Source organism: Sebastes umbrosus, chromosome 1 (assembly GCF_015220745.1).
Source record: "Sebastes umbrosus isolate fSebUmb1 chromosome 1, fSebUmb1.pri, whole genome shotgun sequence".
Lineage (NCBI taxonomy): Eukaryota > Metazoa > Chordata > Actinopteri > Perciformes > Sebastidae > Sebastes > Sebastes umbrosus.
In genome coordinates this window covers 5944348-5966013 of record NC_051269.1, presented here as the reverse complement: position 1 = coordinate 5966013, position 21666 = coordinate 5944348, and the positions used below count along the sequence as shown (strand labels likewise).

The window sequence follows — 21666 nt, the reverse complement described above, 5'->3', positions numbered from 1 at the left end:
ATGGACTTGCGGTTATATAGCGCTTTCTAGTCTTCCGTCCACTCAAAGCAAAGCGCTTTGAGTGGTCGGAAGACTAGAAAAGCATATTTACACTATGCTACATGTCAGTATTCACCCATTCACACACACATTCATACACTGATGGCAGAGGCTGCTAAGGTGTCAACTTTGCCCATCAGGATCTAATCTAAATACTCATTCACACACCGATGGCTATGCCTTCAGAAGCAATTTAGGGTTAAGTGTCTTGCTCAAGGACACATCGACATGTGACCCGGAGCAGCCGGGGATCGAACCACCGACCTTCCAATTGATGGACAACCTGCTCTACCCTCTGAGCCACAGCTGCACTAAAGACCCCCTGATGATAATATCCATAATATACAACGATGAGAATATATTATTATATATTATATTAGATTGTGATTATAATGATCACTGTTGTTGGGTGTGGTTATGGAGCAGCAGAGGACAGCAGTGTGACTTCATTGATTATTTAAATCTAATCTTTTTTCTCATGTTTTTTCAAAAATGGCATGAAGGGGAGCTTTATTCATTTATCTTACCATGACACCACTGTCATTACATCCTGTCATTGCATCCTGTCATTGCATCCCGAAATAAAGAGTTTGAGCGGACCCCCCTTATAAATGTGCTTCAGTTACCACCAACTCCCCGAAGACGCTAATAATCTCACTGTAACTGCGTGTGGCTATCAGCTCTGATCTTTGGAACTGTTTTTGCAATGAGGCTCATTTGCATAGAAAGGGGCTGATTTAGCGCCAAACGGCTGCTTATTACCTCATTTAAATATGTTGCAAACAGCACAGGAGCACCGAGACGCTGTCTGCTTGGCGGAACAGGTAGATTTCACCCTCTGCGGGTGCTGCGAGGATTACACCGTTTCTTTTTGTCTTATTTGCAACAGGTTTAACGAACGCAAATGCAGAGCAATTCTTGTGTGAATTCGCCCCTAAGTATGTTTTTTTGTGCATATTACAATGTATATTATTTCCCTAGACATCAGTAATGCTGTCTGCTTTGACATTGTGACTTAAAGTACATTAATACTGGGAATATATCATGTGCATTATATATTCTATCAATGCTGTTCACCAGAAATTGTTGAATAGTGTCTCCAGTCATCACGACTATGGTGGTAATGATGAGTAATACACTTTGACAGCAGGATCTTTATCTACTCTTTCTCTTCTAATACCTGAGCATACCTTATATAGTGAGTGTTTGAACATTTTCCCTGTCATGTAGCGATCATGTTCACATGTAGTGATCATGTCGTCTCTAGATAATACAGAATTCACTACTGCCAACATTACAATGAAAAGCACAAGAGAGCTATCACCTCGCTCCTCATCCTCCTTCTCGTCATCATCATCATCCCAGCACATCATTATCAGGCTTTGCATCTTGCCTCCAAAGTCCCCGCAAACCCTTCTGCAGACAATGGGCTCCTCTCTTCGCCGCCGAAGCCTTTCATGAGTCCGCTATGTAAATCAGACTCAGCCATTTCTGCCGGGGCTGATTTCACAGGGATGGCGCGGCGCCGCTCGCTGGCTAACTAGTCAGAGGGCATTTGTTCTAGCGAGGTTTCATGTAAAATGCATCAAGGCATGGGGGTACAAAGACAGAGGAGTCAGACCTGTGGTGCATGTCCGCCAGACGAGCACCAGCAACGAGAGAAGAAGAGCACTGTGAAAAATTTAACCACCCGCTGCTCCATAGAGTAGCACCGGCGGAGACGGGGCAAATTAGCCGACCACCTTCCCCGTGGGAGAGATGGGAACGTGGCCTTGATTGAACTTGAGTGGTCTTTGTGTTAGATGAATTATGGAGGCGGAGTCGTTTTTTTCCGAGAGAGCTGAGCAGGAGATAAAGTGCAAGTATCACGCGGTGGGGTTTTATCAAAGTTTTTTTTTATTTGTGTATGCCGAAGCTCTAAAATTCACTCTGAAGCCGTTCTGTTGTTGCGAGGCGAGCGGAGGGCCTTTGGGGGGGACAAGACAGAACATTGCTTTAGGATAAATGTTTTGATCATGACAGGGATGCACTTCAGGGCTACGTGCAGGAGACAACTGTTTTTGACTGAGGGCATACAGTGCTAACAAAACACCATGTAAAATCCTCTAATTTATTTTCAGAAAAAAAAATCATCCCAGAAGTCCTAATTTATGGTGAATATACTGTATGTGAGGCACTAAATCATGCAAAAGGCTTCTTGATGAGGAGCACAATCAAGGCTAGAGCACCCCGCAGCTAAAGTATGATAAAATATTAGATATTTATACCACTAAGGTCCAACATACACTTGAGTTTTCTTACTTAAAGTGTAACATCACATCGTGGCCTCATAGTGACCTTGTGAATTAAAGTAACACCTGACACTTTGCTCTCCACATGTGCAGATTCACTTCCTCCAAAGCACTGCCCATGCTGTGGACCTGGCACTCACCTTCCCTCCTGTAATTGATGGTCAGCAGTGCAGATGAGCAGATTAATGTTCCATATAAAGCTGCTCAGACTGTCATTCATGGCAGCTGTGATTTGAGGTGAGAAGCTATAGCCTCTGTGTCTCTTACGGGCTGCTGGTTCTCATAACCAGAAAGTGTATTTTGTAAAACTGAGGCCCTAATTAAAAGACGAACTGGGACTGGATCAGAGTTAGCTTAACTCACCTCATGATAAAATTGTACTGGCAAACAACAGCTCCATGCACATTGTTAACACTTACATTTAAAGGTCCCATATTGTGCTCATTTTCAGGTTCATGTTTGCATTTTGGGTTTCTACTAGAACATCTTTACATGCTTTAATGGTAAAAAAACACATTCGTTTTCTCATACGGTCTATCTAAATATACCTGTATTCACGCTCTGTCTGGAACGCTCCGTTTTAGCGCATCTCAACGGAATGGCAACGGAATTGCGTTGCTTGGAAATAGCTTGGGTCCATGTTTACATCCTGTCAGCTGATGTCATTCACATCCACTGCAACAGGAAATAAACTGGGACACATTTAGTATGTTTACATTTAAAACAGTGAAATGGTCTAAATATTGTAGATTTGTGACATCACAAATGGACAGAAATCCTAACGGCTTGTTTCAAACGCACAGTTTCTAAATACGGGCCGTGTGTATTTCTCCATGGATTGAGTGTTTTGATACTTTCACAGTATTTATATATCACTTTAACCTGCTTTATAAAATAAAAGACATGAAAATCTCCCTTTTTACAATATGGGACCTTTAATGCATAGCTATGTTTTGGTGCAGGACCTTGGTCAGACATTTTCATATAACATGTGATAACAAGTTTTCGATAGTTTACAGGAGCAGGAACTTGATTCATCACTTGTTCTTTAACACACGTTTGAACGTAGGTGTGCAAAGATCGTTTTCCTCGGATAAAATTACACCCGCCAAAGTAATTGAGATCTCGGAACATGGTGACTTTGCTACAGCAAAGTCTGATGAGACGAGAAACACTATATCTAAACCACTTTATTTGACAGGGCAAATTGAAAGTGAGCCGACTTTAAATGTCAGTACTAATCCCTCATTGTGCAGAAAAAACTAACTATGGTATTAAGTGTTGTGTGTCAAAGTTGAAGCAGGAAGTTGAAGTCTGTGGAAGTAAGCGTGCATGTAACTTTAAGGTCTGTATACTGTGATTGACAGTTTAGGTAATAGTCTAATTTACTGTTCTTTCCCAACTAAGTTGCTCCGTCTGACTTCTTTTTAGCGATGGCGCAGTGTTCCCACATCTCAGGAAGTAACTGTGTTTTATTTTTACAGATAGCCTAATGATTGCCCAAACGATGAAAATAAAACCCAAGTTGTAATTCACTAGAAATATCCTTTCATTTATTTAACCTACATAAAAGTAGTAATGCATAGGCTGTGTTTCCCACTAATTACCTAGACTGTGGCAGCGCGCCAGATTCTATTTTGTACCGTCACAGTTTCATAATGAACTGAAAATATTTTTTACACTTGTCAACGGGTGTGTTGGTTGGCTGGCTTTCGCCGGGACACATTTCCTCGGCATCTCCACCCGTCTTCAAACACAGAGCCCGTCTCGGTTACCATGCTCTGTGAGTGTGACTTTTGTTGTCATGTCATCACCGTTCATATCTATACAACCAAAGTGTGCATGATTAAAGTGTTTACTATAGAGCACAGTGGTGGAGGAAACACTCTAATCTTTTACTTAAAGGTTCTATATACAGGATCCAGAGCATTAATATATCATCAACAACTATTGTCTATATGTAAAGATGTAGAGGAGTAATATCTATATAAACTGCAAAAACAAAGTTCAGAAACTTGTGTTTGGTGGATTATTTCTCCGTTATTACAATGCTAATTGGCATTGTATTTTACATCGTTGGAAAGCCTGTTTATTTACCTTCGCAATGATGTCCAACTTGTAAGGATCATGCATTTGTGGGATGAGCAGCACAGCTGATTATGTGGGGAGCGCCATTGGTAGAGCATTTTGGCAAATTTTTCTTGGGCGCTACCCACATAATCAGCTGTTCTGCTCATCTCACAAATAAAGTCCTACAATTCTGGCTGTGTCATGAGTCAATATCATCGTATGATAATGGGCTCTGGGACTGGCACTCACCATGATGGACCACACCCTTCAGGCCGTGGATTATGGGGTCGACAGCTGGATTGTCCTTCCCTCCCACCTGAGGAACACACAAAACATACGGTGATTAACACATAGTATTATTATTCATAGAAAACAAACAATCCACAACAAAATAAGTTTCCCTTGAAACGTAATTCACAACGCAGTTTCATTGTTTGGGGACATAATGTTTAGGAGACTGTATATATACTGTATACTACCACTAAAGCACAAGTATAAATGATACATGACTTGTTCTAACATGTATACCTTATATCTCCCTTGCATTTACACATGGTACTGATAAGGAAGCTCAAATCTGCCCACAATATGATTGGATGCGAATTACGTCATCAGAACTGGCAGACTTGTCAACAAATGTAGTAAAGCCCAAGTCAAAGGAAGTGATGTGGGACACTGTCAAGGGAGAGCAATAAAGTGTGAGGGGAGGGACAGCAACAGGCATCTGGTAACCTTAAAGGTCCCATATTATAAAAAAGTGAGATTTTCATGTTTTGTTTTATTGTAAAGCAGGCTTAAGTCCAATATAAATATTGTGCAAGTATCGAAACGCTCAACCCACAGGGAAATACACACAGCCCGTATTCAGAAACTCTGCATTTGAAACAAGCTGTCAGGATTTCTGTCCATTTGTGATGTCACAAATATACAATATTTAGACCCTTTACACAGTTTTAAACGTAAACATTCTAAATGTGTCCCAGTTTATTCCTGGTTGCAATGTATGTGAATGTCATCAACTGACAGGAAGTACACATGGACCCAAGCTGTTGCCTAGCAACGCAATTCTGTTGCAATTTGCAATTCCGTGAAAATGCGCTAAAACTGAGTGTTTCAGACAGAGGTTAAATACAGGTATATTAAGGCCGACAGTATGATGAAATTTTTTTTTAAATTACAGCATGTAAACATGTTCTAATAGAAACACAAAATACAAGTATGAACCTGAAAATGAGCACAATATGGGACCTTTAACTATGCTAAGATTATGTGATCAGTAATAAGATCCAGTGGAGAAGCTTGTTATTACTAGCGGAGCTCGGCTGCCTCCAATGGTAAAGTAACCCTTATCTAGCACGTCATAGCAGGCCCTCAAGAGTTTCCTGAAGTGATGCTGCTGTACGGGCATTTCTTATTTTTCCTTTGCAGTTGATGGTCTCCTCTCCACCTCCAGATGCAGCCTGGACAATCCTTTAGTATCCGGATTGCAGTGTTTTAAAAGTAAATGTTAATACCAGGTGGAAATATAGCCTCTGTCTCAGGCTGCCTGACTGTGACATTAAAGTAAAGTGTGACGCATTGAGCCAGACATTTTTTTAATGTTTTTAAATATTTATGTACAGCTAAAAAAGCACCAGACGATCAGGTGCTATGTGATGTTCCATTGGAAAATGATTCTCTCTCTCTGCTAGTCTCTATGTGATCGCCCCCTAATGGACAATGTGAGTTTGTACAGCTGATAAAGAAAGTAAAACACTGAATGAGAAAGTGACCTAAGGGAAGTTGAAAAAGTTTAATTGTGGCAGTTTCTAACTTACCCCCATCCACACACACACACACACACACACACACACACACACACACACATTGTGTAATCATTCCAAATAGCAGAAGAAGTTAATAACTGGAACTGCAATAAAGAGCTTGTTTTTGGTACGAGGCAGAAGACAGAAAGTGGGTGAGGGAAAAAAGTGTGTGTGTGTGTGTGTGTGTGTGTGTGTGTGTGTATGTGTGTGTAAAGGAAAGAAGATTAAGAGAAATAAAGTCGGCCATGGAGACAGAGAGAAAATGACATACAGAGAGACAGTGAGGAGGAGAGAAAGAAAGGAGGACAGAGGGAATTAGCGTTTCATTATTAATGTTTGTCTCTGAAAGCCCGAAGGCTCGTCCCCCGAGATCCTCAGCCACCGGGCCTCACATCACAATGTCCTACTCTCTCTGTCTACCCCTTTATCCCTCTTCAAATCCTGCATCTCTCGCTCTTTCTCTTCATTCATCCCCTACAGCTCCATCTCCCTCTTTCTCTCCGGGGACGGGCCACTGCAGTGACAAATCAGGAAAAAAAAAAGGAAAATGTGGTACAATGTGACGTGTCCTCATATTTCTCTCCTCCACCACTTCTCTCTCTCTCTCTCTCTCTCTCTCTCTCTCTCTCTCTCTCTCTCTCTCTTTCTCTCTCTCTGTCTCTCTCTCTCATCACCCGTCCCTTCCTCCAACTGTCATCCATCCAAGATCCTTCACTATGTATCCTCTTTCTCTTGACTTCCTTCACCTCCTTCTGTGTCGTACAGACACTCATCTCCCCCCCCTTTGCCTTTGGCAGCACTAACTGCTGATAAATCAATGGCGTAATGGATGTAATGGGTGGACTTCTTTCAAAGAAGACACATTGGGAGTGCAGAGTTACTAATTACGTCAATGACCGATTCGCCGGTTGGTGGAAGATGGCGGACCAGGAACTCTGGCATTGCTTTGCTGGTCTTTACCTGTTGATTTTAGAACTGACCAAAGGAAACATGGGCTGCGTCCAAATACTCTACAACTACATACTCAATATGTGTACTATCGTAACATACTTTTGCGTGACTGAACGGTAGTATGTATCTTTTCGGACTCACTGGGCAGTCATTTATGTCTTCAATTCCTGGGAGCCTCCTTGCCGGATGGAGACGCGTAACTAGGGGTGGGTGATGTGGCAAAAATATCATATCACGATTTTTTTCAGGCGGGATCACGATGCACAATCTTTTCAAAAAAAAAATGTCATGCTGGTTTTCAAGACAATTTTGCAAGTTACTGAACATTACAACAAAACTAATTTCTCCCTTTTAAAAAAAAATAAAGCCCAAAAGCTAACAGATCATTAAGGCCAGACAGATTTTAATCAAGTGTGCGATTCTGCAAAGTACGAACATTCAAGAAGAATTTTGACTTGGTTTAGACTAAGTAAAGTGCACTCTTGCTACAAACATTAAATGAATGTTGGATTTGTAAATTGGGTAGCTTATTAGACACAGATCCACAGGTGGAATATAGACAGCCGTAATAATGACTACTGTCAGCTCTCTCTGCAGAGAAAACAAATAAATTGAAGTGTTGCGATGTTACAGAGCTGTCTGTCAACGTCTGTTATGATCGTTGTCGTCACTAACCTTCTTAACTATGCTTGTGGGATATTTATGCCGCCGTAGTGTACAGCGTTTGCATACTGAAGTATTTCACTAAAAAACTCACATACTGTTTTAGTGTCATTCTTAGATCCAAGGCTAAAGGGGACTGGACCATCTTGTTATCCAGAGGACTAACACCATGTTGAAATATCTTGTGCACCCCCTTTACACCTGGCATTAAAACACGGTTTGGATAAGATTGCAATAGGATAGTGCTTCACCACATGAGAGTACAGGTGTAAATGCACCTAAAACGCATTGAGGACAGATTGTGATCCGATCGGCTAAACCACCTAAGGAGGTTGTCAGTGTGACCACAAGTTTTCAATCCACATACAACTATTCCCAACCATTCATTCAGTCTGTCTACTAATATATTTTCTATTTCTTATATCTTGTTTGTTATTGTGAATTCATTTATTAAATCTTTATTGTTTACTTGCCATTAGATCTTGCTTTGTTTTTTTACAGATGCCTCTTGTTTGTCCCCTTTGCTGCTGTAATTCTGCAGGTTCCCCACTGTGAGACTAATAAAGGCTTATCTTATCTTATCTCTTATCTTACGTGGGCGTAAATACATAATTCTAGGGATGTCCCGAGTACCATCTTTTGGGCTCCGGAGCTTTGGTAGTAATTACCAGCGAATATTCAAAGCTTTGGCCTTGTGTGCAGCGTGTTCGCAGTGCTCCTCCGGTCACTGGACCGCCATGACCACAGAGATTATGTGCTCATCTCCTCAACCCTCTGTGTGTGCGAGTGTAACGCTACCTAAAAGTCATGTTCGCGGTCCCTCCCTCCTCCCTAAACAGCGGCGTTTTGAGGCTGATGTATTCCGCTCGTTACGTATACCGCCTCTCCGGCAGTTCCCGGCTGAAAGCCTGTGCGTATGCAGCCTTCGGAGGCTTCTTCTCAGCCCTTACAGACAGAGCGATTGAATTTCAAACAGATCTCAATGTGGAGACACATATTAATACCAGGTGTAAATGTAATCACATCATATCAAGATCTGGATACAAGACGCATTTTAATGTAAGGTCACCAAGTCAACCAGTAAATCATATCTTACTCACATTAAACAGCATGAGCAACTTTCCTTTGTGACTCTGATGAGCTGGTTGATGACTTTGAGAGAGATTTGTTACTTTTAATGTTGTTGGTTAATGATGGTTTTAAAGTATACGCAGCTTGACTGAAAATGTGACGTAAAACAGACACGGCTGTTGCTGTCAGTCGTTCACTTTTTACAATGTGCACCCTGTAGATATCAGAGTTTGAACCACATTTCTACAGACGAGCTTTAAGTCCACGGGGGCTTAAAGCTTGGGAACTGGAGGGTCGCCAGTTCAAGTCCCCGCACGGACCAAGTACGGACTGTGAACCGGTAGCTGCAGAGGTGCCAGTTCTCCTCCTCCTGGGCACTGCCGAGGTGCCCTTGAGCAAAGCACAGGACCCCCAAACTGCTCCCCAGGCGCTGTATAGTAGCTGCCCACTGCTCCTAATACTAAGATGGGTTAAATGCAGAGGCTACATTTCATTGTGTGCTGTGCTGTGTACATGTGTGACGATAAAAGTTGATCTACATTTCAATGATTTACATGAAATGATGTTGCATTTGTTCTGGTTGCACTATGTGGGTTTGTTGGTATACGGTGATCATACCCAGACTGCACCAGTGTGTGCTCATTGTTTTAGCTACAATCATTTTCCTCTGATTTTCCAGCACATAAGGTTGGAAATCACTACAAGCCATTCAAAACGCCTCTGTTTCTCCCTTAAAGTATTACAGAGAAGCAGACATGGACATGATTCTGTTTCCGTGCCCTCGTCGTCCTGCATAGGAAAATGATCAAATTTCAAAATCAGCATAAAAGGATCCTTTTTTTCTTTTTTTTTTTGGAGCCCAATGACGGTGACACGGTCGATTCTTCAGTCTGAGCGATGGTGTGTAATAAGTAGGGCAGCGGTCATGCAGGGAAGGGACGGCCAAGACAAAGCACACGGGAACATTGTCTTTCATCACCCCGTCACGGTGAAGAACAAAAGATTCATGGATTTAAACATCGGTAATGAGATATCTTCTGTCAAATTTCAAAAAAACAACTGACAGCAAATTACATGTAATGAATTCTGCAATGCTGCATAACTGCTGAGGCTAATGTTTCCTCAAGTGGTGTGCACTGTGCTGAATTGGGAGCAGCTCAGTGGTGGTTTAGCAGTGTCGGCATATACTGCCTAATTACCGTCATTGGGGGGTGGGGGGATGGTGTTGGATTTAGAGCAGAATGAAGTGGTATGAGGTGTCATATGACTTCAAACCATCCCTTTCACCGTGCTGTTCTTACTCCTGCTGAGTACCTCCACTTTGACACTTGCTACCTTTAATGTGAAGAACAGTCCCTCTCAAGTATGGAACCAATTCAAATGAACCTCAAGGTTGTCGAGGAATGAATACATCAGGACTGAACTTACTGAGAATCCCTTTATGCTATTCTTCTTTTTTTATTCAAAGCCAATGGGTTTCTCTTGCACTTTCAACAGTACTTCAGTACTGGGGTCAAGTAGTGCTAGTGACACTTGATTCCATGATAAAATAAGGTGCAGTTTACATTAACAGCTGAATTTGTGTAATTTGTTGTCTTCTCATCGATTGCTTTGACTGTACTTTAAAGACACAGAGCGGCAAATAAGAAGAAGTCTATGAAGTGAGAATCTCCGCCTGCTTTTCTGTCAGGTCTCCCCGGGTCATCAGTAGTCAAACAAACCTACAGTTCTAAGAGTTACTAAAATAATTTAGTTATTTAAAGCAAAAGCTTTTGCACCTGTTAGGACCTGTTTGCACCTGTTGGGACCTGTTTGCACCTGTTAGGACCAGTTTGCACCTGTTGGGACCGGTTTGCACCTGTTGGGACCTGTTTGCACCTGTTGGGAACTGTAGGGGCCTGTAGGGACCTGTTTGCACCTGTTGGGACCTGTTTGCACATTTTGGGACCTGTTTGCACATGTTGGGACCTGTTGGGACCTGTTGGGACCTGTTTGGACCTGTTTGCACCTGTTTGCACATGTTGGGACCTGTTTGCACCTGTTGGGACCTGTTGGGACCTGTTGGGACCTGTTTGCACCTGTTCGGACCTGTTTGCACATGTTGGGACCTGTAGGGACCTGTTTGCACCTGTTGGGACCTGTTTGCACATGTTGGGACCTGTTGGGACCTGTTGGGACCTGTTGGGACCTGTTTGCACCTGTAGGGACCTGTTTGCACATGTTGGGACCTGTTTGCACCTGTAAGGACCTGTTTGCACCTGTTGGGACCTGTTTGGACTGTTTGCACCTGTTGGGACCTGTTTGCACCTGTTGGGACCTGTTGTGGCCTGTTGGGGCCTGTAGGGACCTGTTTGCACCTGTTGGGACCTGTTTGCACCTGTTGGGACCTGTTGGGACCTGTAGGGACCTGTTTGCACCTGTTGGGACCTGTTTGCACATGTTGGGACCTGTAGGGACCTGTTCGCACCTGTTGGGACCTGTTGGGACCTGTTGGGACCTGTTTGCACCTGTTGGGACCTGTTTGGACCTGTTGGGACCTGTAGAGACCTGTTTGCACCTGTTTGCACCTGTTGGGACCTGTTGGGACCTGTTTGCACATGTTGGGACCTGTAGGGACCTGTTCGCACCTGTTGGGACCTGTTGGGACCTGTTTGCACCTGTTGGGACCTGTTGGGGCCTGTTGGGGCCTGTAGGGACCTGTTTGCACCTGTTGGGACCTGTTTGCACCTGTTGGGACCTGTTTGCACCTGTTGGGACCTGTTGGGACCTGTAGGGACCTGTTTGCACCTGTTGGGACCTGTAGAGACCTGTTTGCACCTGTTGGGACCTGTTGGGACCTGTTTGCACATGTTGGGACCTGTTTGCACTTGTTGGGACCTGTTTGGACCTGTTGGGACCTGTTTGCACCTGTTGGGACCTGTTTGCACATGTTGGGACCTGTTTGCACCTGTTGTGACCTGTTTGCACATGTTGGGACCTGTTGGGACCTGTTTGCACCTGATGGGACCTGTTGGGACCTGTTGGGACCTGTTTGCACATGTTGGGACCTGTTGGGACCTGTTTGCACCTGATGGGACCTGTTGGGACCTGTTGGGACCTGTTTGCACATGTTGGGACCTGTTGGGACCTGTTTGCACATGTTGGGACCTGTTGGGACCTGTTTGCACCTGATGGGACCTGTTGGGACCTGTTGGGACCTGTTTGCACCTGTTGGGACCTGTTTGCACATGTTGGGACCTGTTGGGACCTGTTTGCACATGTTGGGACCTGTTGGGACCTGTTTGCACCTGATGGGACCTGTTGGGACCTGTTGGGACCTGTTTGCACATGTTGGGACCTGTTGGGACCTGTTGGGACCTGTTGGGACCTGTAGGACCTGTTTGCACCTGTTGGGACCTGTTTTCACATTTTGGGATAATATCACCAAGGATATAAAACAGAGCACACCTCGCTGAACCACATGTACCTTTCCACTGCGACATCAGTTGCTACAGGAGGTCAACTAACGTTTGTAACTTTAAATTAAAGACTAGGTACGCTCCCCAACCTCGCTGGACGAGTAATCGACGGTTTTCGTGTTCACTGAACATTTTTGACGATGACTGATGCTGTCGTTCTTCTTGGGAGGACAGTCTCGACTGAAATCTCCGCCCACTACATCTTTCCAGGCAGAGAAAAAAATCATCACCTTTGCCATAACATCAATCAATGCCATCAGAATGAGGCTGTTTTGAAATGTGTCTTTAGGTTTGTTTTCCTTACTCCTCGTCCTTGTCTCAATAAGCAGAGTCAAGTCCAACAAAGCTTTTCCTTCATCCTCTTTGTTCTGGATCTCACTTCTTCTCCCTCCTCTGCCTCTCTCTCTACTCTGTAATATAAAATAATGAGGTGCAAATACCCCAAGATCATGAGACTCAGTGGGATTCTCGTGTTAAAGCTTCAGTAGGCAGAATATTTTTGGCATTATTGTCAAAAATTCCATAATAACCTTCCAGCATATTGTAATTCAAGTGTTCTGAGAGAAAACTAGACTTCTGCTCCTCCTCATGGCTCTGCTTTCAGGCTTTAAAAAATCTTTGGCCAATCACAGGTCATTTCAGAGAGAGAGAGCGTTCCTATTGGCTGTGCTCTGGTTGGTGGGCGGTGCTTGGTGTTTCCTCAACATATCTCAACATGGCTGCCGGGTCACAAACTTTCTCATTTTACAGCTAAACAGTGCACTACAAGATGATTCTGAAAACATCTGAGGAGAGAAATAGGCATTACAGCTCCCGCTCGGCTCTGATTGGTTGTTTTCCTACAGTCTGTGAAATCTTGCAGACGCCGTTAGGAGCTCAACATGATTTTTTTTTTCAGATTAACTGTGTCATGCACTACTGTCAGGATATAGTGACTGCTTTATATAAAAACATGTTTTAATCATATTTGCTCCATTTCTACCCACTGCTGCTAGAGTGGACGCTCCATGTGATTTGCATCCAGCTGAGCCTTGGTTTAGCATGTTGCTGCCTCTAGCTGAGTGTGAGGAAAACACACCGGAGGCAAGCAGCGCTGTAAAGAAGCAACAAAAAAAAAAGGGCAATGATAGCCGTTTACAACTGCCATCTATTTCAATCAGAAGCTGTGGAGCGATGCCATGCTGGGCTATAAAAGTGTGATTCCCAAGTTCAAGATGATGGGCCCAATTTGTCCTGTAACACGAGTGTGATGACTTAATTAATACATGACACGGGAGCAACAATGTAGTCGCTGCAGAAACACACTGATGGAAGGGGAGAGGAAAAGCTCACAAACGAATGGAGGCACGCTCAGGAGGAAAAGAAAACCAGACAGGCAGAGCACTGACTGTGTTGACTCAGAATACCAGACTGATGATGAGATTAAAACAGGGCACAGGAGGAGGAGGAGGAGAAGGAGAGGAGGAGGAGGAGGAGGAGGAGGAGGGGGAGGAGGAGGTAGAGGAGGAGGAGGTGGAGGAGGAGGAGGAGGAGAAGGAGAACGGAGAGGAGGAGGACGAGGAGGAGGAGAAGGGGGAGGAGGAGGTGGAGGAGGAGAAGAAGGAGAAGGGGGAGGAGGAAGAGGAGGAGAATATCAGATTCTGAAGTGACCCGCATGCACAAAATACAATAACTAAAACGTAACACACGGCACGCTGTCGTACGGTAGTAAACACGGAGGCCACTGAAGTCAGCGTTTAATTTATAAGTTGATGTGCAGTGTAAGCGGGAAGCGAGACAAATTCATGATCAGATGATAATGATAATGAGAATGAGAGAGAGAAAGAGAGACACATTTTTCTAATTATGGCTTTTTGTAGAGCAACGGCCGCTACATCTGTACGGAGGTCAGAGCCAGGAGGGGTGGCATCGAGATGTGAATGGCTTCACAGCACGGAATGTCGATCTACAGTGACGTGAAAGTCGCATGAATTCCCATATGTCTGTTCAGACTGAGGTTGCAATGCAAGACAATCAGACCTGTATCTGATTAAGGACCACAGATGAAAGTGACCCGAATCAGAATTGAAAAGATCAAATTCCATGTGATTTGTGCTGTTCCCACTATTATGAGAAAACAGATCTGAGTCACATGTGCCCAAAAAAACAAACAGATTTGGGCCACTTTTGTCTACAGTGTGAACGTAGCCTATGATAGACATATACATATAAGACATATACGCAGCCTGAGAGCGAGGGAGTGGAAGAGAGACTGTAGACAGACAGAGAGACTGAAGAAAAGAGAGGGGGAAATATTAACTGGGGGTTAATGGGCCAAGTAAAAGCCCACTTAGGTAATCGATGGCCTCAAATTAACTTTTTATTCCTGCCAATTGAGAGTGATAGAGCTGACAATGATGCCCGTCCACCCACAGTGCCACTCAGCAGGTCTGAGTGGACTTTACTGCTGGCTGGACTTTGATCTTGATCTCCAGGTTTTACAGATCATAATCGCACGCCATTGCAGCGCTGAACACGACACTGAACACGACACAGAACATCAGGGTTCCTAGCTTCGGGAAAAACCAACAGCAAAAATCTAACTGAGGAGTGAGATGAGACAAACAATACACCCTCTGAGGGGAGCAGACACACCCAGTGGTTCGCTCTAATCGACCCAGTCGGTGTTTATACTCGACCCAGCTGGTCTTCATAATCGACCCAGTCAGTCTATAAACTCAACGCAGGGGTTCGCTCTGCTCGACCCGGTCGGTGTTTATACTCGACCCAGTCGGTCGCTTTACTCGGTCTCTAGTCTCAACCCAGTCGGTCATTATACTTTACCCAGTGGTTCGTTCTACTTAACCCAGTTGGTGTTCATATTCGAACGAGTTGGTCTTTATACTCAACCCAGTTGGTCTTTATACTCGATCCAGTGGTTCGCTCAGTCGTCACCATCGTTCGTTATATTCCACACAGTGCTTCGCTCTACTCAACCCAGTTGACCTTTATACTCAACCCAGTTTACCTTTGTACTCAACCCAGTTGGTGTTTGTACTCAACCCGGTGGTTCGCTCACTCGACCAAGTCGGTCTTCATACTCGACCCAGTCAGTCTTTATACTCAACCTAGTCGGCCTTTATACTCGACCCAGTCGGTCGCTCGATAGAAGTATGATGACCATTACCATGCTCTATTATGTTTCATAAGTTACCATGCTAGTTAACTATTTTTTTTTACCACTGGAGAATTGACAAAAAATGATCAATAATCCCTCCAAAATACCACATTAAGACACCAAGACCTTGAGGAACACAAAGAAAAAGCCATGCTGTGATTTGGGATCAAAATTTTTGACATTTGGAGATTTCTGCAAGAATTGCATTTTTCGGTGATTGGATGGCGAGCACTTGTGTTGTGTAAATTGCTCAGAAACCCCCTTATTGTCAATCTACCTAGAAAAGCCATCCATCCTCTGAATGCTCTAGGTCTCTAGTCTGATCCATCCATCCTCTGAATGCTCTAGGTCTTTAGTTTGTGGCTGTAAAGTTTCATGAGGCTGTGATTATCCTAGAGGTCACCACAGGTCATTTTATACAGTGAGGTCAAGTTTCAAGAAATGGTCTCCCTACAATGAAATGTCTACTATGGGGATTAACATCATCACACATGAATACAGTTGGGCTCATTGGATCCACAAGAGTCTCAGCTTTACAGTGATACCCAATCTATGTAATTAAAGACTGTTTAGGGACCCCAGTATGCAGAAATATTCAAACACACCATTTCAGTGTAGGCTAAAATAACACATTTATACTGCATGCATAAAGCGGCGTTGCGATTATCATAAAGTGGGCATGTCTGTAAAGGGGAGACTCGTGGGTACCCACAGAACCCATTTTCATCCACATATCTTGAGGTCAGAGGTCAAGGGAACTCTTTCAAAACTGGCCATTCCACTTTTTCCACGACAAAATGTATTCTTTCTGTGGAGCATCATTTAACCTCCTTGCCGACAAGTGAACAAAAAAAGGTTCCTACCTGAAAAAACACGGCCATGGCTGCGATGCTCCTCTTCTCCCTGAGAGCTGCACTGAGGCTATCAAAGTCATCGGAGTTGTACATGTAGATCTGCATCTGTGACAGACAGAAACACAGAGTTAGGTTGGAGGACACATAGAAGATTTAACCTTCACATCAAATTAAAAAAAGCTGATCTGAATATCTCCCTCCCAACTGCATTTAATTCAACAGACAATAAAGTAATCTGAATGTCACCATCTCTCTTGGAATTTGTATCTGTAGCAAAACATGGGTAAACAGGGTATGTGTAGGAAGAAAATAACTACATATATGAATCAATGAATTCTATAATTTCTATAGAATAATACTGCATGTGTTAAAGCCAAAAAATACATTCCCAAACAACGTAACTGCATCGTTAATTAAATTTTTTAGTAAGACATATTTTTCTCCTGGATTATGATAACTTCATAACCTAACAGACATACTTATTATAAACCACAATGTTTTTTTTTTACTAAAATATTTTTTGTTTTGCTTCAATAAAAAATGTTAATCAAGTGTTTAAATCTGTGACTGTAATCCGGGAGAAATGTTTCCCTCAAAACGTTATTTAGAATGCAGTTTAGTTGTATGGGAAAGTCATTTTGTAGGACACAGTCTTGTATATTACTCTAAAGGGTTAAATAGAATTCATCTTATACATATTTGTGAAGGTTCTCAGTCATCCAGGTCATGGTATCCAAGTAAGGGTTAAATCAGCAGCCACTGGACTTGGTTTAGATTCTTGAAGACGTTTCATTTCTCATCCAAGAAGCGAAACGTCGGATCTTATACATAAAGTCAATGTCCACTTTTATACAGATGACAGACAAATCTAAATTACCACCCTGCAAATAGTCTTTTCTTTTTTTTTATTATTAATTCACAAGTGGATGTCTCAACATTTCCTGCAGTTAAATACAAGCAAAACATAAATTGTAATTATTGCTCCTGATAATGTGTACACTTGCATTTCACATAGACTTGGCCCACTATCCTTTGCAACCCAGCAATTGTGCTGAATTCCAATATGCTACTGCTCGGAGTGGCACCTTCATGTGGAAAAAGTACGGCCAAGTTTTAAGAATATTTGAAACAGATGAAAATGCCCAACAGAAGAAAAACCCTACATTGCAGTTTTTCTGTGACTCTCTGTCTTCTCAGAGTAATGTTGGCTAAACAAGCTGCCAACATATGGAATCAACCGCTCTGGGCTTCACATACTGGAGGAATGACTCAGCTGGACGTCTGCAGTTCACTGCTTATTCAGTGTTTGTGTAATTGCAGGAATGAGGAAAAACTGGAATTCATGATTTCTATGCAACTTGTGATGTAGTGGTAAACGGGAGATGGATGAACTATGACCTCTGGTCAGTGAGCACTATGATCCATCGAAATAACTCTATGAATAAATGTGTTATTTATTTACAGAGAAACAACATGTTATTGCTCAGTGAAAAACAATGAGAACAAACACACTCACACGCACACACACACACAGAAAACTGGTCAAACAGTCAGGCACTATTCGTCGTCATGGTGATATGGAGGCATGATGCATTTAGGCACAAAACAAATGATGGAATGCAAAAAACACATTATTGTGAATGTGTGTGTGTGTGTGTGTTTGTATGCATGTGTTTACATCCTTTGCAGTGTCTAGGATCACCTTCCTGCATGCCAAAAGCAATTCTGGGGTATTTTTCTTCACCAAGATCAACACTGCCAATATCACTTGTCTAGCATTTTCTCCAGCTTCCTAATCCTCACATCAAGAGCCCTGTGCATCGCTATTTGATCTGCTTGAGAAGTAAACAGTTGTCAAGCGGCCTGATAGAGAGTCTGTTTGGTGAATTTATTGCCGAGACAGCTCAACTGGAACAACACATTCTCCCAAACGGGTATTAATTAAAATCAACGTGCGGGATCGTGCTTCTGAATGTAGCGGTGAGAACGATTGGAATCAGTTCAAACACAGCAGTATTTGCCCTTATAATGGTGATGGGTGCTTTCTCACATGGTGAAATGGGACAGCGATGACTCTGCTGATGATATGAAGGCAACATTCAGTGACAGTTAAAGCTGAGTGACATGGAACACAAGAGTTTAAAATGTGTATCGGGACACAGGGAACGTCAGCAGCGCACAGCAGCTGCAGAACCTGTTGTTTTTTATTTCGTCGTCCATGTTGTGGCCACACTGCCGACTGTGTGTCAGCTGTGTCTCTTCTAGAGATTCAAAGTCTTGCCTATTTTTTATCGCGAGCCACGCGGTTCACAGCAACAACAGACAGTGGAAATGATCGTTTGACAGTATGTTGACATCATAGCAGCAACATTACTACATTTTCAATATCTGTATCTGTAGAATATCTCATAGACATGAAAAAAAGTAAAGATTTATTTCTAAATCAACACTTCCTGCTTCCGTTTCAAAATAAAAGCAATGTGGCATTTTTTTTTTCTGTCGACAGAATTCCTTCATTTGTTAACACAAGGCTTTTATTCTAAAATATATACAGGACAGTGTTGTAGAACATGCAGTGACTTGCAAGGCTCCATGAATGAATAAAGTACTGTGTTTTAATTATTGATTATTACTATTATTTAAAAATGTGGACACGCTTCTTAACCTATTTCTCTGTCTAAAATAAATATAAATTACATTTATAATGAAATGAAATGGCCATTATGAAAGGCAAACTATATGTTGAAAGAAAGGGCTGACAGCAGCAGCTCAGCAGAAGAGAGAGAGAAACACTGCCAGTGTGGACACCACAAGCGTGAAACATGCGGCAGTTCAGTGAGGCAGCCATCACACAGCTTTTTATTCTGAAATACTTGCGGGACAGTGTTCAGGAAAATGTAGTTACTTACATGACTCCATGAATTAATAGTTAATAGAGGTTGACGCTATCGTATATTTTTAAAATATCTCCGGAACGCTGCGGTGTAGAGACTTACTTTAACTTGCAGCTGCTTCCTCACCACAGTAGCTTTCTAACGAGGGATCGATCGTATTCCGTTCAGATGGTTTGTAATTGAGCTTGGAACAATAGTGTTTATTCATTGTTTCATTGTTGGATTTATTACTTTTATTACTGTAATAAAAGTAATGAATCCAACAATGAAAGTCTTCTCTGAGTATTTATCCATTTATCTGTGTTGAAAGCAGTTGTTGTTGTCGTTAGCCATTAGCTGAAGAGATTTAGCTCGTGATGAAGTGGGTCGGGTCTTTGGATGAAACAGACGCCGTGCTGGATGTGTGCCAAGAGTGGAGAGCTCAAGGGATGTGCGTAATGGAAATACACGGCATTCACCTCATCTTATAGCTGGTAGGTCTGTGCTGTTTTGGTAGTAACCGAAATGACCAGTAGTTATTACTAATCAATGATGTGTCAATTATCAGTTGAGGGAGAGAGAATATGTGACATCTACTGCTGACTATGGTAAAGAGGGAGTGGAATGGAAAAGGTGAACAAGCATTTACTGTAGGTCAGCTCCTGGATGGAGCCTGTTGAGACACCTGTCATTTAAAGAGCCACTCCAACAATGTTTTATTATAGCACGTTTATAAAGTTGGGGAAATCACAAGAACCACACTTCTAAAACCTAGTATAGGTCAAGCTCCAAAAAGCTGGATCCTACAATATGCAACTTGTCTTTTGTATTTGCCCTTTTGCCTGGTAAACACCCAAGTCTTTCAAACTGTACATTTCTACTGCATGGTTATTTTCTCAGACAGAGTCACAGATGACGTTATACAACTGTGTTCATAGGCTGAGCAGAACTCTCAATGTAGAGTAAACAAATCTTTATATGCAAAATCCTTTCCGAGTTTCCTTTTGCTACAAATATGACCCTGTTTGAGCTTCCAGAGCATTTATGTTTACCAAAACCTCTACCAAGATGTGCATCAGAAGAAGTGAATTATGTAGACGATAACTGCTTGAGGGAGAAAATACTGTATTCAAAAGAAAAGTTAGAACTTTTCTTATTCATCATCTGAGTTTTTTTGGAGCTAACATCTAGTGGCCTGTTGACTAACTGTAATTCAGGACATTTCTATACACTTGGGCAACGTGGATAGGCCGTAAGGTTGATTCATCTATTTCCATTCAACTATCAAAATATTCAGCTCTTTAAGGACATTAGTGCTATGACTTTTCATGTTTCTACTATTTATACATTTTAAAATATTAGGCTTTTTTCAGATTTTTATTTTACAATGGAACTCAATGGAGAAAATCTTCAAATCCTCTCAAACATGCTCCACTTTGAAATGCTACTGCTTCCGCATACTTTCAGCTACAGACTTCATTTAAACTTTAAATGGGTTACAAGACTACTATTAAGCTATGTATTCAGCTTTTTGATATCTTTTACAGTTTTGGAATTATCACAGTTTAATTTTTATGCTTTTTTCAGAGTTTATAATGGGTGTGTATTACGCTGCTGTAATTTATATTTATTTTAGACAAAAAAAGGTTAAGTGTGTGCTCATTTGTAAATAATAATAATAATAATCCACAATTAAAGGCCGGCACTGTATTCATATATGTAGCCATGTAAATCACTGCATTTTCTACAACACTTTCCTTTAAATATTTCAGAATAAAAGCCTTGTGTTAACAAATGAAGGAATTCTGTCCACAGAACATTTTTTAGAGGGCTATTATTTTGAAATAAAAACAGGAAGTGTTGAGTTAAAAATAAATATGAACTTTTTTCATGTATGAGATATATTCTATTCAAAAGATCGTTTTCACTGTCTATTTTCCATCCATCCATTCATCTATCTATCTATTATCCAACAGACACACACAGAAATTAGCGTTTATTTGGAATCTCGTTAAGTTTAAAAACTTAGAGGGAAAATCAGGACTAGAAGCCTTTCAGAATGATCGAAGACAAACTGTTTTATCATCCACTCACTTGTTTGTTTCCTCTTCTAAATCGAGCTTTAAGCCTCCTGCTCTGTCTGGATGGAGACAGTCTGTAGACATATTACTTGTGAAGCAGTCATTGATTTGCGGCCTGCCCTGAGCCCTCACCCTGCCAACACAAACCTATTGTGTGTGTGTCACTGCTCATTTAGCATTTGGCCCACTGCGCCACTTTCTCCATATTTATAAGAGAGGGCTTCCAGCATGCAAACACAACTACAGGAGCGTCTGCCAAGACTTGAGGACACACAGTGCTGGCGGAGGATTCGGATCGCCAGCAACATCATCACAACTGCTGTCGATTGGTCAATAGCTGCTTGACGACGGCT

At 42.3% G+C, this 21666-nt stretch overlaps 1 protein-coding gene across 3 annotated transcripts in view; it reads right to left on the bottom strand.

Moving 5' to 3' along the window:
* LOC119490712 (receptor-type tyrosine-protein phosphatase gamma-like) overlaps positions 1-21666 on the bottom strand; it is a 460745-nt gene that overhangs the window by 101797 nt on the left and 337282 nt on the right. For all 3 annotated transcript variants that reach the window (XM_037774207.1, XM_037774205.1, XM_037774206.1), the window contains exons 5-6: positions 16369-16464; positions 4650-4716 (exon numbers count right to left, since the gene is read on the bottom strand). In XM_037774207.1, coding sequence (XP_037630135.1) covers positions 4650-4716; positions 16369-16464 — 163 coding nt within the window. The remainder of the gene's footprint in view (positions 1-4649; positions 4717-16368; positions 16465-21666) is intronic.